This window comes from Harpia harpyja, chromosome 13 (genome assembly GCF_026419915.1).
Source record: "Harpia harpyja isolate bHarHar1 chromosome 13, bHarHar1 primary haplotype, whole genome shotgun sequence".
Lineage (NCBI taxonomy): Eukaryota > Metazoa > Chordata > Aves > Accipitriformes > Accipitridae > Harpia > Harpia harpyja.
Genome location: NC_068952.1, coordinates 6,059,902 through 6,077,178, shown reverse-complemented (window position 1 = coordinate 6,077,178; position 17,277 = coordinate 6,059,902). Strand labels below are relative to the sequence as shown.

At 42.9% G+C, this 17,277-nt stretch overlaps 2 protein-coding genes across 6 annotated transcripts in view; one reads left to right on the top strand and one right to left on the bottom strand.

Annotated features, from left to right (window-relative positions):
• Positions 1-1,705: 1,705 nt before the first annotated feature.
• Positions 1,706-17,277, bottom strand: part of LOC128150540 (uncharacterized) — a 28,147-nt gene continuing 12,575 nt past the window's right edge. For 2 of the 4 annotated variants that reach the window (XM_052806803.1, XM_052806802.1), the window contains one exon: positions 1,706-3,357. In XM_052806803.1, the coding sequence (XP_052662763.1) occupies positions 3,133-3,357 (225 nt within the window). In that variant the 3' untranslated portion in view covers positions 1,706-3,132. Of the gene's footprint in view, positions 3,358-10,436; positions 13,914-17,277 lie in introns of those variants that run through there. The other 2 variants (XR_008238082.1, XR_008238083.1) reach the window with 1 other exon arrangement.
• PSEN2 (presenilin 2) lies at positions 3,267-17,263 on the top strand. Of its 2 annotated transcripts, none has more exons than XM_052806798.1 (10): positions 3,267-3,460; positions 4,192-4,421; positions 5,422-5,563; positions 6,470-6,537; positions 7,351-7,571; positions 8,423-8,521; positions 10,303-10,380; positions 12,051-12,170; positions 12,698-12,816; positions 14,700-17,263. In XM_052806798.1, the coding sequence occupies exons 1-10, from the start codon at positions 3,317-3,319 to the stop codon at positions 14,853-14,855; spliced, it is 1,377 nt and encodes a 458-aa protein (XP_052662758.1). In that variant the 5' UTR covers positions 3,267-3,316; the 3' UTR covers positions 14,856-17,263. The 2 variants fall into 2 exon arrangements, with proteins under 2 accessions (XP_052662758.1, XP_052662760.1); XM_052806800.1 differs by lacking the exon at positions 14,700-17,263 and adding an exon at positions 14,275-14,674.

Sequence of the window (17,277 nt, the reverse complement as noted above, 5' to 3'; positions counted from 1 at the left end):
CCGTCCTTCCCCCTTTTCAGCTCAGCCTAGGAAAACACAGTCTGTGTGCATCGTTGTGTTTGGTGTCAAGTGCATGAGTAGGAAAGAAGGTTCCTGTGCTTTCCATTATGGGGTATCCAGTGTGCTTGGGAGGCAGAAATCCTCTCTGCAAGGCCCCTTCCCTTAGTTTAACTGGTGAAATGATACCAGAAAACAGTGTGGCTTTATAACACTGCTTTCTAGATTGCCTGGTGCTCTGTGGCTCCCTTTCTGTTGGGCAAGTAAGCCCCCAGGACAGAGGCTTTCTCTTCTTTTGCTCTGCTCAGCCCAGTGGGTGCTGTTGTGCTGAGTATGTGGGTATGAGAGTGACCAGGTTGGTCCTTCCTCCCTTGAAGGACGGACTGCTTAAACCAAAGCTCTCTCCAGCAGCCAGCACAGCCTTGGTGCCAGTTCAAAGTGTGCAGTTCTGATGAATAAATAGTGGCATTAGACAAACTCCCTGCTGGGCCCATGGTGGGGCAGAGGGGGAGGGCCAGCATTCCTGCCTCCATAAACTATACGTCAAAGACCCCTGCTTGGCTAAGAACCATGCTGCTGTAGGTGTTGCAGACCTGAGGTGTGGGTGGGCTGCTTGTCTGGGAGTGAGCAGAGGGTTTGCCACCGTAAGGCTTGACTCTACTGGAAGGGTGATGGCCACAGTGCTGCCTTTTCCTCACGGAGGCACTGGCACTGAGGCCGCTCGCATAGCTGGCCTGGGAGCCAGTCCTGCTGGAACCTGGCCCTGTGAAAGCAAAGGAAAACAAGTGCCTATTGTCTTTTTAAAAGAGCTAGAGAGCGGATGAGCACCTGGTGTTGGCACCAGAAAGACTGAGGGTGGTGGGACAACCCCTTTGGCAGGACGACATATTTAGGTCAGTTTAAGGCACATGTGAGTACAGTGTCTCGGGATTTGTGGAGGGCTGGTTGCCACAGGAGCTCCTGTAAAATCCCAGATACACTGGGCTCTGTTGGTGTCAGTCCCCACTGAAACCACAGCCTTGTAAACAAGGGACAGTAAAGCTGTGTTCAGGTCTGAGTCTGCTTGCTGATCAGAAGTACTGTTGCATCTTTGCATTTGTCTATAACCTTGTTGAGGGAGAATAGCAGAAAATGTCCAGCTTAAAAATGGCTGTATTAAAACATGAGATTCTTCTTCCATGTAATCGTGGAGGTTAGTAATTAGCACTGTGTTTTTGCTATTGGTTTAACTTCTCCAGTGGGCATAACTAGGGTGTTGAAAGTAGGTTAATTTGCTGTCCCTTCTAAATCCTCTGCAGAATTGCTCTGTTCATATAGCAGAAATTGTGTGGCAGTTTCTTAAATACTGGGAGAAGTTCTCTAATATTTTCACTGGGTTGTTAAAACCTAAATATTCGTCCCAAACTATCAGAGAGTAAATCTGTACTTCTTCCCTGTTCTCTGACATGGGCAGAAGGTTTTGAGAGTTACTTAAATTCCATGGGTCACAGATCCTGTGGCATGCATAACTTAGCCTGTTCACAGATCCAGAAGTATGTCATGATTGAATGACTTTATGTACCTGACTTCTTTAATGGCCTGAATCCTATAACTGAACCAGAATCTAGGCTCTCAACTGAAAATTGTGACCCCTCACGTGCTCGGTCGGAAGAGTGTGTTAAGCACCCAGAGTGGAGATTTTGGGCTCTGTAAGAAATAAGCACACAAATGCAGATGTTAGGCAGCTCAGTAAGAACGCAGTATTACTGTGAAGCTGACAGGCCTGGCTTGAGGGCTACCCCTACATTTGTTTCCCACAACCGTACCACTTTTACCACTAAAAGAGGAACAAAATAATATGAAAAAGCTTGAAGAGAAGGCAGGGGCAGAGCAGATGTCTGAAAAATGTTTCACTTGGGCAGACTGAGTTGACCTAAAATTTCTTGAAGGTGCCAGATGTGTTGAGGAGGTTGTGAAAGAAAGGGGAATCTCCCAGTCCTCCCTCTTTCCTTCCTCCAAAGTGAATTTAAATTTCTTTAGTGAGAAGCAAGAATATCTCGCAGATCTTCAAAGTATCCACTCTGACCTCTCAAGCTGGCTGGTAGACAGTGTAGTGTACTGGTTGGACTGTGAATGCATGATTCAGACTTAAGTGACTGTGTCCAAGTCACGTGGGTTCTTCAGCTTCCTCTTCTGAGTTGGATGTATTTCCTGAGACACACGGGCTTGAGTAAAATACTGCAGGAGAGGTGTTCTTGTAGATATTACAGCTTTACAATGCATTAGAGGTCTGGTTTTGCTTATGGACAGGTGGCTGAGAATCAGAAGGTGACTGAATTATTCAGTTGCTTTTTTAAGCTGACTTAATAAATGCTAAAAGGAATTTTCCTATCGCCTACCTTTAGAGCTTCCTGAAATCCTGGCTTTAAGGCTGTTCTGCAGAATCCAGGGCAGTGTACCTCCTTTCTCTGGTGTCTAGAAAGGAGAGCTGTTCCTTTCCTTTCTGTGCTCTGACACTGCTTTGCTTGCTTTTCTGCACAACAGTAGGTGGAAAGAGGTCAAAAATTTCTAGCTCCCACTTTTATACTCCAAGTTTTTACCCGTCCAAGTAGTTTTGATTTTAATCACAAGGCAACATAAAGGGGAAAAAAAAAAGTGGATCACCTAAGGAGACAGGTTTTTCCCTTTCTACACAAACCTCTTCTTGTCCATGGGCAAAAAGAAGAACTGCTTATAAAATTCATCTGGTTAATAAACAGCCATAATGGGGAAGACTACATGGAACTTCGGGTTAGTGGCTTATGTAAAGCTGAGGCTCCAGGTTACTAAGAAACTTCTGCTACCTGCCAATGCTTGCAGGAGTGTTGTGTAAGAGCTGAGCTCTCTTAGCTTTCTAGCAGCCAGCCAACATTTGAGGTGAAGCTTTGTTTGGCCCGTGCAAAACAAACACTAAGCGCTGAGAAACCTCCTTTGTCAAAGTCAAGGTGTACTAATGGGACAGGGAAAATAGAGGCAGCGACTGTGAAAGCTGTGGCAAAGAAAAAGTATTAAATTGCTTCAATGCTGCATTTTGCTGTTCTCCCTGACTGCAAAAGTCACAGTGACTTTAACTGAACGGATTGTCATGCCTGGGGTGACAGCAGGCTAAATCAGCTGTTAGAAGGAGATGGAGTTACATAGCGTGCTGTAGCCTCCCTGCTGAAATTGTGCCTCCTCTTCAGACTTCCAGTTGCTTGCACTGCAGTGTTCACTGTTTCTCTTTCCTTCTGCTCTGCTTGTCCCCTCAGCCTTGAGTAGTGCTTGGCTGTGCTTCTCCTGAGTGCTCCCTAGGAAAGCGACGATGATCACATTCATGAACAACTCGGACAGCGAGGAGGAGCCCTGCAATGAAAGAACATCCCTGATGTCTGCAGAGAGCCCTTCAGTACCCTCCTACCAGGATGGCCTGCAAGCTTCAGAAGCAGGGGAAGCACAGGCACATAGGGTAGGTGTGCATCCTTCCTGGGGAGTGAAGAAATGGAGTGTGATTACAGATGTAGTCCTGCAACCCCTCAATCCCTCCCAGCAGACTGGCTTCTAGGATTGGCTTTGGCCAGTGTTGTTTCTCTGGTGTCACCCTCAGCTAGCAGCAGCAGTGCCTGTTCCCATTTCCTCCACTGTGACTTTTCCCCCCTCTTCTCCATATATACTCCTCCCTTTTCCTTCCTTTTGGTAAAGATACAGGCTCTTAATCAGGACCTGATGCACATATGACTCTTGCAGGATATCCTTTTTCAGCCTTCTTGTTTTGCCAGAAACCTTTTGTCTGCTAGGTCAAATGCAGCAAATGTTAGAGCAGAATCTAGTCCTGCTGCCAGCGAAGCAGCAGAGTAAAGCAAGCACAGCATTGCTGTGGGGGGAGGAACTGGTCAAGCTTATGCCACCTCAGATGACATTTCTTCTACCTCAGTTCTGGACATCTTGCCCCTCATGTGCATGTACCCATCTATATATTTGCACTTGAAGAGGCCCTTCGATATTAATGGGTTTGGTTTAAAAACTCCATTGCAGCCTGTTTGCAATGGAGTTTCTCATTGTATTGTTCAGTTGGTACCTTTCTATTAGCAACAAGTTGGTATGCTGTGGTGGCCTACAGCAGCCTCATGAAATATGATGGAATAAAGCTTTGAACACAAAGAAAAGAAGTGTCATATATTTGCTAATATTTTTTTACAGAAGAGACGAACAGGTAGCAGCCGTAGCCCTAACAATATTGCTGATGGGGAAATGTCTGACTCGGGTGTTCCAGTGAGAGAAAGCACCTTGGAAAATGAAGAGGAGGAACTGACTCTGAAATATGGAGCAAAGCATGTAATCATGCTCTTTGTGCCTGTCACCCTTTGTATGATTGTTGTCGTCGCCACCATAAAGTCAGTGCGCTTCTATACGGAGAAAAACGGGCAGCTGTAAGTGGGGTCTTCAGAACAGCCTCTGAGTACATGGGATCCCTAGCTTTATACATATGTTCCACACATGTGTGTCTCTCTACACAGACTGCTTCCTTGGCAGGTTGGGAGAACTTTTGCACAGCTGAAGGTGGCTGTGTAAACACACAAAGATTTTACTAAAGTATGCTACGTTCATCTGTGTAAGTTTTTTCCATACCTGCGTTATACTGGTTCATTAGCACTGTCATTAGGATGCCCTCAGTGAAGCCTGTAAGCAGCGTAATAATGAAGTTGCTTCATATTGCAGCGTAAAAGGCCCAGGCTGAACTCCTAGTCTGTTCACTCACTAGCTGGCAGCAATCAGGGAACAGCATGTTCATTTGGATGAGTGTCTCATTTCCTGATGACATTTCTGCTTCCTAAAGACTCATGGTGTGGATACGTAATTCCATCCAGCTCTTGCTGACTGTGCCCGAGAGCACTCCTGGGGCTCTAACTGTGCTTCACATGTCGGGTGGAGAAACGCGGACTGTGGTCCCTTGAACTGAACCAAAGGAAACAAAATGGGGCAGGGGGCGTGGTGCAGGGTGGTGAGAAGGGATAAAAGAGTCCAAGACTCTCCTATCAAGTGTGGAAAGAAATGGTCCCCCCTTTCAGGACAGCACCTGGGATGTATCCTTGTAGTTGTCATGGAGAGGATCCAGAGCATGCAATAAAAATTTGTGGCCTGGAGAGAGGCTACTAAACTTAAATAAAGTCATTTATACTCTAGGTCTTTTTGTTTAGAGCTCTGCCAGCTACAGCTTCTCTGTAGGAATGTGCTTTTGATAGAGACCACTAATCTTGAGTTGATAATTAACTGGAGCCCAGCCCCTTCAGAGGCTACATCTCATGTTTGCTGTCCTTGGTAATCATGCCTCCCTTTCCTTCTTACACACAGAGAGGTCTGGTTTTATTTTCAGGCAGTTAGTTAGAAGAGAATATATATGCTTTATATGGCTTTTGCTTCATATTGCAGGATCTATACCCCTTTCAGTGAGGACACCCCGTCTGTGGGCCAGCGTCTCTTGAACTCGGTGTTGAACACCATCATAATGATCAGCGTCATCGTTGTAATGACTGTGTTCCTAGTTCTGCTCTATAAATACCGCTGTTACAAGGTAAAGCGTTCATGCCAGAGCCTTTTCCACCTATATGCTGTGACTTGAGTTCAAGTGGGGCTTGCGTGTCAGTGAGAAATACAGGCACTGCACTGGCTAGTCCACATCTTAGTCACAGCAAGAATTATATTGTACAGAAGCCTTTCTTAGTGGTGGTAGGGCTGTGCCCCTGAATATGCTTTGCTGTTGTTTTGTCACTAATGGTAGGCTTTTAAAAACGAGACCGGCTACTTTGTGTTAGTCAGGTCTGAGTCTTCTCCATCTGATCAAAAAGTTTTGCCATTTGTACTTAAGGCCTAAGTTGTACCATTTACTGTGAATGCCTCTTAAGAAGTTTCAGACAAGGTTTGTGGGAACTGGTATTCTTCCTGCCTGTGGAGGCTCTGGTGGAAGGGGACAAGGCTTGGAAGTAAAGGCACATTCACGTTTTGTGGTGCCCAGGCAGTTGTTATAAGTGGTACCAGGCCAGCACCTGAGCACTGGCCATTGGTAGTTTTTAAACTTGGCCCCGAGATGGATTTATTGTACAGCTTTAGGCAAACCCCTCCTCCTCCCCACCAAGCAAAGAGAATGTCCTTACCTGTCTAAGCTAGGAGCCAGTATGGACACCCATGGAAATGGATAGGAAAGAGACTGACCCCCCCCCCCCCCCCCAAAAGAACCCCAAACCAACAAAAGCAAACATCAAGGGATAGAATATAAAATGAAAGAGTTTGGGAGAACTGGGAGCAACTGGCTGTCCCTCCTCCCTCGCTGGCAGTGGGGAAGGCAGGGTCTTTGGAAACTGGAGGAGGAGTGCAGGAGTCTCCTGGACAATAGGAAGCTCTGTCAATAGTGCATGCAGCGCTGTGACCTGCATGAGGGATAACAGCCCCTTCAATCACTGTCTTTTCTTGTCCTTCATAGTTCATCCATGGCTGGCTGATCCTGTCCTCTTTGATGCTGCTTTTCCTCTTTACCTACATATATCTCGGGTAAGTGGGAATGGTGCAGGCAACCTGGCAGTTCAGGGCTCCTTCACCTCTTTGCAGAAAATCCCCAACTTGAACAAGGAAAGGAATGTCTCCCCTTCTCCAAATGGAGGTTTAAGAATTGTTAGAATGAGATAGCTTTCATTTTAAAAAATGGAAAATGAGGTCTTTAATAGGCAATGCCTGATTTTACCGTGCCTACTCTACAAAACCCACTGGGATGTGATACCGTGAGCATGAAGTGAACAGGCTGAATGTTGTGGTACGGAGGCCCTGAACTATGTATTGAGAAGCAAGTGGAAAGGAACTTTGTGTGCTGAGTTGGTTCTCTAATTTGTCTTGCCTTTTTCTCAGACTACATTGTTTCAAGCTCATTCCCTTAGCTCCCAGCTCAGGTGGAACCAAGCTTTTAACTTGCAGCTGATGCTTGTTAAAACTTTTAATTTTTAACTGTGAGCATCATGCATCTAGTGGGATGACTCTTACATGACTTCTCTGCTGCAGACTGTCACGTAGCTGTAAGACTATGTTCAGTTAAGACTTGAAATCCTGCCTGCTCAAATCCTTGGAATCACTGCTGACCTCAGGACTAAGGCAGTGTGGTGATTGCACACACAACATGTCCATCTCCTGCAGGAGGAACAGGGAGCTAAGAGCAGCAATTGGCTGCAAGGCAGGTTTTCCTTTCGTGATGAAAGCTGCTTCTATCCCGCTTCCTCCTGGTGTAGTAGGAGGCCTGTCTGTTTAACTGCAGCTAGTACGATGCTTTGCGTGTCAGTTGCTTTTATTGCTTAGCTAAATTTTCTTGTATTCCAGTGAAGTATTGAAGACGTACAATGTGGCCATGGATTACCCAACTCTGTTCTTAGTCATCTGGAATTTTGGAGCTGTTGGAATGATTTGCATCCACTGGAAAGGTCCCTTGCAGCTTCAGCAAGCGTATCTCATTATGATCAGTGCTCTAATGGCACTGGTTTTCATTAAGTATCTACCTGAGTGGTCAGCATGGGTGATTCTAGGTGCAATCTCCATCTATGGTAAGCCTGGGTTGTGACTCTCAAGGTGTGGCTCATGGAGAGGTTACTCTGAGGCAATCGCAGGACTGTGTATGTCATTCAAAAAACAACTTTATGGTGCTAACAGCTTTAGAAAGAGGCAGATGGGCAATTAAGTTACTCCTTGGCTTGTCTCTTGCTAACTTGTTTGTGTAGGTACTGTACTCCTACCGTGTCTTTCAAAGTGGAACACCCAAGTCAGGGGAGTACTGAACCGTATCTGACTGCATGTATGGGTGGATGGATTTTTATCAGTAGCAACCTGATAGTCTTGCAGGTTTCGTTTATGGTTATCGAGAGATCATGGATTTTGGTATGAGTTACAAGTTTCAAGAGAACCTGCAGAACAAGAGGTAGCCAGGAGGCAACATTCAGATTGGTGAGGAGCTCTGATGGAGGAGAGAGGGTAGGCAAGGAGGAACTCGTCCAAAGGCCTTCATTCATGTGAAACACAGAGTCAGTGTATGTAGCGATGGATCGTGGAACGTGAACAAAGTACCCCCCGGTCCTTCTCTAATTAAATTTAACACCTCAATGTAATGCTGTCATCTACTTTCAAAGAAATAATGTGGTATTCTCAAGAGGCTTTTTATAGGATTAGCACAGTGAAAACCCTTATTACTACATTAAGGCTTGGGAATGGTGTTTTAAGTGAACATCTTCAGGGATTACAACAGCTAGAATTATGCAAAGTGGCAGAAACTGCCATTCAGGAAATCATCCAGTTAATACTGATAGATGTAATTTTGATGGAAGAATAGCTTTTTAAAGATAAAGAATGTAAAGTATGCATGATAGTTTGAGATGATTGTCTGGCCCTTTTCTCTTCACAGATCTGATGGCTGTTCTCTGTCCCAAGGGGCCACTGAGAATGCTGGTAGAAACTGCACAGGAGAGAAATGAGCCCATTTTTCCTGCATTAATATATTCCTGTGAGTAAGATTAGAATGTTAATGTTTTTAGCCAGATTAAACTTGCAACCTGTTTCTGTGTCAAACCAAAGAGCACTATTTTAGTTACTTCCTTGCCCTAAGATTGGTGTGCATTTATGTTCTGGAACAGACCATTTGTAGAAGGCCTTGTTTATCAGTTACAATGGTGCCAACTCTAGCCAAAGGGAGCCCACATTTGCCTTGTGAAGCTGAAATGTTCAAAAGTAGATTTGTCCTTTTGTGAATACAGTGCAGAACATGCCCCTTTGTTCTGCATACAAAAACCTGTGTTAGATGGACAGTAGTGTTTGCAAAGTTCTGTGATTAGATGATGCTCACTCAATACACTTATTCCTTGTGCATACACTTTATAGACACACTTTAAATGTGTGATGAGGTTCCATTCTTCCTGTAGCCCCCTTGTGCTCTGCACTGTATGGATGGCAGTGCTTAGAATATATTTGCTTTATTGTTCATTGTGTGGCTGCTTGGTTTGTAAAGGGCTCTATTCAAATACTGCTCTGCAAACAAAATCAGTCACCTCTTCACTGGCTTTCTTGGGCTGTTTTAACTATGATGGTGTCTGGTGCCCTTCTCCACAAAGGTATATATGTGCTTAAGATTAAGATAGTTCGAAGGCAGGCGACTCAACAGTCACAGGATCTGGACTCAAGTGCTTCATGGACCTCAGTGACTTTTTCATTGTAAGATGAATGAGTATTTCCAAATGTTGGGTGCTAAGCTGAGGATGCCTACAACCTGATTGATCTTTTCTTTTCCAAGCATTTAATGTTACATAAATGCTTTTATATGTTCCAAGCAGAGCTTCTGTTGGCTTCAGCTGACCTCCCTTTTACTGGAGATTCTGTTACACTGACCTGAGACAGTCTAGATGAAGTCTCTCACATGTTTTACTTAACAAACAAGAGTTTCTCTAAAGGAGAATGCAATTCAACAAATACTGAACAAAAAGTTTTTGTGCAGAACGTCAGTGTCTCCATTGCAAGGCCCCAGTCCGTGGCTCCCTCTAGATGCAAAAACATCACCTTGGCTGAGCTTGTAGTGGAAAAGCAGGCTCTGTGTTTGCCTTGGCTTATTTTGTTTAGTTTAGCTTCTATAAAAACAGGAAGACCAATGCACACTTAAATAAACAGCTGATTTGAGTTCTCTTCCACTGATTTCAGAATGGTTTGTATTCCTTTTTAATTTAGAGATCCATCTCGAGCATAAACCCCCAAACATCCTTCAGTTATTCTTGGAACCAAAACAGAAATAGCCAATATTTTGACAGGAAAGAACCAAAACAAATAGGCAGAGAGGAAACTAGCACTCTAACAACTCCTGCATATCCCTCACTTGTCTGCTTTACCTTTAGCAGAACATGAGGAGTAAGCTGTGTAAGTTAATCTCTGGTTACCTTTTGTACTAACATAATTTCCTGGGCAATTGTCTTTGAAGAGAAGAGCCAGAAACCAGGAAGAAAACAAAGGAGATGAGGACCCTAGTTCTGGATTTTTGCTTTCTTTAGCCTACAGAGAAGACTATACTGACTCTTAGCTATTTGTGCTCTGGGACTTTCTTAAAAACTGAATGGATGCACTGCCTTAATTTCCTTTCACTTTGCCTTCTAAGTGCCTAGGAAAACCAACTATGAGTGAGTGTTTTAAAAGCATTTACAGGGGCAACGGTTTGTATTTTTAGGGACAGCTAAATACTTAGCTCCTCTGAACTATAGTGACCGATGTTTTACGCAGCTGATTTACTTTCTCTCTTTCTTCTAGCTGCTATGATGTGGACTGTTGGAATGGCAAAGCCAGACACAGCTGCAAGAGGACCAAGTCAGCAGACATGGGATGCAGGTTTGCTTGCATGTCACTCTTCTATACAGAGCACTGTCCCATGGAAATAATGTGTATGTTTGAGACTGCAAGTAAATGTAAGCCCCTGAATCCTGACAGTTGCATTTTTTTTTTTTTTCAGTGTTGTTACGTTATTTGCAGAACTTGGTGATGTTCTGAAACCTGCTGTTAGGGCTGGCAGCAAAGATGACCAGATGATGTAGGAAGGTCCAGTATTCAGGCTGCTTTTATTTAAAAAAACCAACCAAACAAAAAACCAAACAGAAGTGGTTTTCAACACACATCTTCAGATGTACTGAAGTCAAAGCTGAAAGTGGGCTAGCGGGGGTTTATATTTTTACTAGCTGGGGATGGTAAATTAAAACATAGGCTCATATAAACATAATGCCAATGAACTGGTGAACTTAGGTGTGTTGCAATGTGTTGCATTCAGGCCACTGCCATGGAGCAGACATGCTTTTACCTAGCTGTAAGTGCAATATGGCTTACCCTGCCGAAGAAAATGAATGTCTTAAGCCTTTACCCAAGGGTAAATGTAATGTTTGGGCAGTTACCCAACAGTAGCTGATGAGTTCCAAGTTTACATTCTAGCTGGTCCTGTGGTAATTTATGTGCCTTTGCTTTTATCTTCTCGAAATGCAAGTTAAACTGCAGTTTTAAGGTGATTGAATAAAATCTGACTTGGGGTGTTGGGAGGATTTCCCATCTGGTCCTGTTGCACTTCAGAGATGACAGTACCTTTTTATGTTAAAGCAATGAATGTATGTTAAGGGTTGATAACTGAACATGCTGCTTATTTGAGGGTAAAGCAGCTGACATAATAACAAACTGCAGGGACGCAATCCTGCTTTGAAACTGGGCACAGAGCAGGCGCAGTCTACATGCTGAGGCATACAGAATGCCTCTGTGGAAGCTCTATGTGTCCCAGATCACAGTCTGCTTGCATCTGCAGCAGCAGCATCCTGTCAGGCTGATGTGGACTGGAAAGTTTGTATGAGAACTTCAAAAAATAGGAACTGTCAGATAGAGTAATGTATCACAGACTGGCTGCTTCCAAAAGCACTGCCAAGGGCTCTGTTAGATGTGTTTAATGGGTTGGGGGGGTAGGGGGGAGAAATTAAATCTGTGAACAATGAAATGTGTTTGCTTGCTACATGTGAACACCCAGCCCCAATGTCAATGTGATTCAGGGCAGAACTTTGCTCATAAATGGCAGTCCTCTTAGTCATCCATTTTTGTCATATGACCAGTTAGGGAATACCTGAGCACCTCCACCCCAAAGATATAACAATGTGGGAACGCATACTAACTTTACTTGGTTTTACTTGTCATTCTAGCCTGTGCAGAGCAATGTGTAGTTCTGTGTATGTACTCGCTTGTTAAAGCCATTGAACTCCCAGGTAGCTGCCAAAGAAGCAGTGAACATGTACCCGTCTTACTGTTTCGAATAACACCAGTGTTTTCCTCAAAGCCACTAAATGTCTCTGCTTGAACTGGTCCTGATGATCACACCTCCAAGAAACAAAGGGCTTACCCATTCCAGAGAAGCTTCACAGAAGTGTGGATTTCATGCATTAAAACAAGTTGTAAATGTAGTTACCTCTTGTGTTTCATTTTTGTTTTTTTTTTTTTTTTGTCCATTCTTCTTGGCCTATTTTTGTGGAACCAAGCTGAGGATGGGAGAGAGAACCACAGAAGCCCTTCACACGGAGACTCTCAGATGTCGGAGACGAGGAGTCCTGTCCCAACCCGCCCCATCACCTCTTTAGAGGAGCTCGAGGAGGAGGAAAGTAAGGGAAGCTTTATACCTTGTTTTCAGTATAGTCCGAGTCAGAGCCTGATGCTTTTACTCATTGTGGTTAACACTCTGTTACCTAGTTTGGTCTAATCACAGTTAATTTGAAGAGTTGTGACTTGTTGAGCAACAAAGATTTTGAGTCTGACTGTGTATTGTTTCTTGCTGCTGCAGAATCTGTTCTGGGATTGTTTCAGTGACATCTCTTGGCTATGCTGACAATTGAAACAGTTCCTTCTTTCCCTTGCTTCCCATCCCTCTCCATCCTCATGCTTCCTCAGCTGGTACATCTATAAAGCAGCCGAGGGAAGCACCTCAGAGAATGAGGCTGAGCAAAAACAAGTGTGGGAGAGGGGACTGGAAGTCTCAGCCTGTTCAGTAATGTGTGGGATGTTAAGGGTCCAGGTTGGTAGCCAGGACTAGGAACTTTCACCTGCCCTGCAGGGGACAAGAATTTGTTCAGGAGAAAGCAAAACAGGAGGAGCAGAATTAACACTTGTTTTCTTTTTCCACTTCTCTCAGGGGGTGTGAAGCTGGGCCTTGGAGACTTCATATTTTACAGTGTGCTTGTTGGGAAAGCAGCTGCCACAGCTAGTGGAGACTGGAATACTACGCTGGCCTGCTTTGTAGCCATTCTCATAGTAAGTGAGCAAGCTTTTAAAAACTCTGTTACACCCTGTTTAGCACAGCAGTGTTGCCAGAAGTACCAGCAGCTGAACACTGCTAAATCACTGCAGGTAACCTGCTGGGTATTCAGGAGAAACCACCCGGTGTTCTGTCTATAAAGACAGGCTTTAAGCAGCTACTGAAGCTGAATAACGCGGACTCGTCAGAGCAGAGCCATGTATGAAGATGGTGGGGGTGAAACAGCCCCAGGGAAAACAGTTACAGCTAAACAGTTAGTGGGTTTGCTTCAGTGTTAGGGCTTCTGTCAGGCACAAGAGTCAATATTGTGAACTCCACATTGATTACCAAGTGTAGTTGAAAAGGTTAACTCCCTTATGCTAAGGAGAACTGCTAGGTAAGAGGATGAAGACCTATCTTGTTCTGGTGTTTGAGCTGGAAAAAACAGGAAGGAAGGAGACTTAAAAATCCATGGAAATTATCAGTAAAAGCAGACGATGATAATACTGTAACTGCTAAAGGACTTGGTCCTGCCAGGTCTAATGACCACATGCTGTTGAGCTTTCACCTAGGTAGAAAATAATCAATAGGAACTTGCTGATTACATCAGCATCCTCATGGAAACTAACCAGAAGGGCAACGGCAGGATTTTTGGAAGGTAAAAGAAAATGAATTATTGTGTCCTTCTTGGGCCTCCATTTCCCCACTTAGATCCCAAGGATAGTGAAAGACAGTGACTTTCACTTGTGAACATCATGAATCAAAAAGCATGAGAACTAGAAATGAGCTAACTTAAATAAAGGGTGTTGAGTGTAGCTTTCCTACCTCATAGGTCAGAGAAACCTATAGGAACACTGAGCTCCATATCCTGGGGTCCAGCACAGGGTCCCTTCACTGGGGGAAATGTTCTCTCTTGTCTGCCCATGAGGCCAAATGCCTCATTCTGTTTCTTTTATGGTGCAGTTAAAATTTGTTCTGTCTCCTTTTGCAGTTTCATAATCTTGCTGCTGTGTGACTTTCTGGTTCCCAAAAATGGCTGTGCAGTGTCCCAGCAGTGAGCACATCTTTAAATGTAGGTGCGAACTAAGGAGCAGGAGTAGGCCACATACGATCCCTGAGAGTGCAAGAACAGAGCTACAGGCTCAGTTGGATTGTAATCAAACTTGCAGTCTAGAAACACTGATTTAAAAAAAAAAAAAAAAAAAAAAAGTGTCTCTGAAGTTTTGTCATCATGGAGGAATTAAAAAGGGCTCAGATGAGAGAAGGAATCCACACCTAAATGCACTTAGCCATACTGTCTACCCAAAATGTACAAAAGCTTTCACACCTGCTCCAAAAAACAGATCTTGGCCTGCTATCCAGATAAAACCAGAATTCACCTATCATAGTAAGCAGTCCAGTCAAAAGAACTGCAGTGGATGTTTTGTTTTTCTCTCTCTCTCTCTTTTTTTTTTTTTTTTTTTTTACCCCAAAAGACCTTGAAGAATGGGAAGGTGTTAGAAGTACATGCTGCTGTGTATTGGAGTCCTGCAGTTCACCAGGATTTAAGTACTTTTATCTGCTGGATCAGTACTTCATACATAATGGTGTAGAACAAAATGTAAAATAATCTGTAAATAAATTAACCTCTCAGGGTCAGCTGTATGTCAGCATTAGCTGTTTATACCACTTTCTCAGCAGAGAGCTGTGCTCAAAATTGCTGAAGAAAATACCTGTCCAACCTGTGTGAAAGATGAAGCTGTGGGCAAATATACCTCATGCCACTGGGTAGCTCAGGCAGGCTTCAATTGCTGTACAGTGTATATAGCTTATTATTTGTATATTAGATTGTTGATGACAGATATGTTTCTGGGCTTCTTACTATATCTCGTTGTGTTTTTTATTCTCTTCTCTCTGGCAGGGTTTATGCTTAACTCTCTTATTACTGGCTGTTTTTAAGAAAGCATTGCCTGCTCTTCCCATCTCCATCACCTTTGGCTTGGTCTTTTACTTCTCGACAGACAACCTTGTGCGACCATTCATGGACACCCTGGCCTCCCACCAGCTGTATATTTAGAAGAAGTGGGAGTTAGAGGATTCTTTTTAAAGCTTTGCTGTGATGTATGGTACACTGTCTGGAATAAGTCATAAAGTTTTACACTTAGTGCCATATATTTGTAAGGAAAACACTAACTCCGTGACATGATGTGTACTAAAAAAAAAATCTAATAGTTACATGTTGAACTGAGATTTTTCACAAGACTCTTGGACTCCAGTGAAAAGCCTGGCTCATTGCTGATGCCAGAGCATTACTTTTATGTTATTTGATGTGCACACTGGCTGTTGTGAGTGCAGAAACCTGTATATAGCATGGGACACCAGAGGCGTGAAGGGTCTGATCTGTGCTTCCAGAAGCTAAGGTGTTTTAGCCCTGGAATTGCAGTTAAGTTTAACTGTACGTTAGAATTTCTAATGCTTCACACTTTTGAAGTGTTGTGCAAACATGCGGTGCAAGTAAGTTGTACTTGTAATTAGAAAAGCATAGCAGTCAGCATGCACGGAACAGAGCAGTGCGTTACACCTGGTTGTGAGTATTAGAGAAGCGAGGCTGAACTTCATAAGCTGGCCTCTGTGCACACAACTTCTGTTGAAATTGCCCAAATGCTTATTTATTCTGACCTTAGACATAGTGAGCCGTGACGGATCTAGACAGGATGTCAGTGGTGGGACATTTAAACATCAGGCTTCTGGTTCTGAGCACATCCACCGCTGGAGCTAACAGCTGATGAAGGCAGGGCTGCCCGTTCCAGTGCATCAGATCCTCAGTGTGGGGAAAAAAAGTAGTTTTTCCTGTCTCCTTCCAGCATTTTATCTTTTTGGAAATCTTTTTCTGGGTCCATACTACAATCTTCAAATTACCGTAAGGTGGAAATTACTGCACAACTCCAGTAAATCAGACCTGTAACTTCTTGTGTGTATTTCTGGTCTCGTTTCTGTGCATTGTTGTAACTACTCCAAAGGAGGATTTACCTTCCCTTTATGAAGAGGTCTTCTTACAGTGATTGAGACTTGGCTTACCTAGGTTTTGGTACTGTTTAAAGATTATTTTTTTATTACAAATTTTAAAATAGCTATTTACTGTCAAAGGGACTCTTTTGGAAATACCCTGTCATAGTTTGTATCAAAATATGGGGGTGCAAACTTTAATCTGCTGTTACATTACTCTGCATAAAGCATCATTAATGCTAGGAATGTTTACACACCCTCAAGTGAGTTCATTTAAAAAAAAAAAAAAAAAAATCACAGTGCTTGTTGCCAGTAAAAAATACAGGTCTGACTGAACCTTACTGTTTTCACCACCTTTTGAAATAATTTTATTTCTATTTTGAGAGTCAGTTTTTTAGAAATAGCAAAGTTCTGTGATTTTTTTTTTTTCTTTTCTTTTGACTTGAGTGTCTATTAGGTCTGTTTTCTTTGACAGCTGATCAATGTCAGTGTTTCAAAATGTAACATTATGCAAGGTTTTGTGAATAATGCAATGTCATTGAGAGATGCAGAATTTCATCTCTGAAGATACTTTTTAGATAAGGCTTTGAACTACGCATTTTTAAGGTAGGGCTTTTTCCAATAGACTTGTTCAAGCTAATCTACTTTGGTATTTAACAAGGACATCACACAGGTGATTCAAACAAATTTTTAAAAAGCGTGTAAGGGTTTTTACGAGTTGTGTGTGTCTCAGTTTGGACAATTAAGTAATTCTTGCTTGTTGTTTAGTTTTCTGTCCACATTTCTTACATTTGCGATGTTTGGACTTAGCTGCAGACAGTTAATTATTACTAAAAGGTATTTCCTTTGGAAATGTAAATCACTAGAGCTCTGCTGATTTTTAAGGTTTATGTGAGATTTCGTTTTTATTTTTGTTTGTTGTTTTGTTTCAGATTTTTTTGGTTTTTTGTTTTTTTTTTATAAACTAAAACAGTTACGGGGCCAAATCAGAATACAATCAGTTGCAAACTTGATTTTACTTTCTGCATTGCATGGTCTAGAGAGGATGTGAAATATTTATATGTACCAGGAGAAAAATTCTGCTTGGCTTAACACGGTTGTGGCATATTGTTAGAAACAATTTATTGCTATGAAAGCAGAATTGATATTTGAAGGAAATGGGGGGGGGTACCTTCAAACGTTGAAGGATCACTACTGCAGCTGGTGGTTTTCTGCAGATTTGTGCTTGCCAAAGATTGGCCTTCCACTGAGCAGTTCTGCATAACTTACAAAAATTGTAATTTAAAAGGTAACTGAGCAACAGATTCTGTCAGTGCAACAAAATGTATTGTTCTGGTGAGTGACAGGAGTATATCACGTATATACTGGAGTGGTTTTAATTGTGTAAAAGTTCATATGTATTTACTACAAATATATATATTCACTGTGTGTGTTTATGCGTGTGTATATATACGCACATACACACAAGTTTTAAAATGATATTGAGTGATTTC

Bases quoted from the DNA above. Each gene is read 5' to 3' on its own strand.
- PSEN2 (XM_052806798.1), top strand. From the start codon at position 3,317: ATGATCACATTCATGAACAACTCGGACAGCGAGGAGGAGCCCTGCAAT. The intron at 6,538-7,350 runs GTAAGTGGGAAT...CTTGTATTCCAG, and splicing joins TTTACCTACATATATCTCGG to TGAAGTATTGAAGACGTACA. The intron at 12,817-14,699 runs GTAAGTGAGCAA...TCTCTCTGGCAG, and splicing joins GCTTTGTAGCCATTCTCATA to GGTTTATGCTTAACTCTCTT.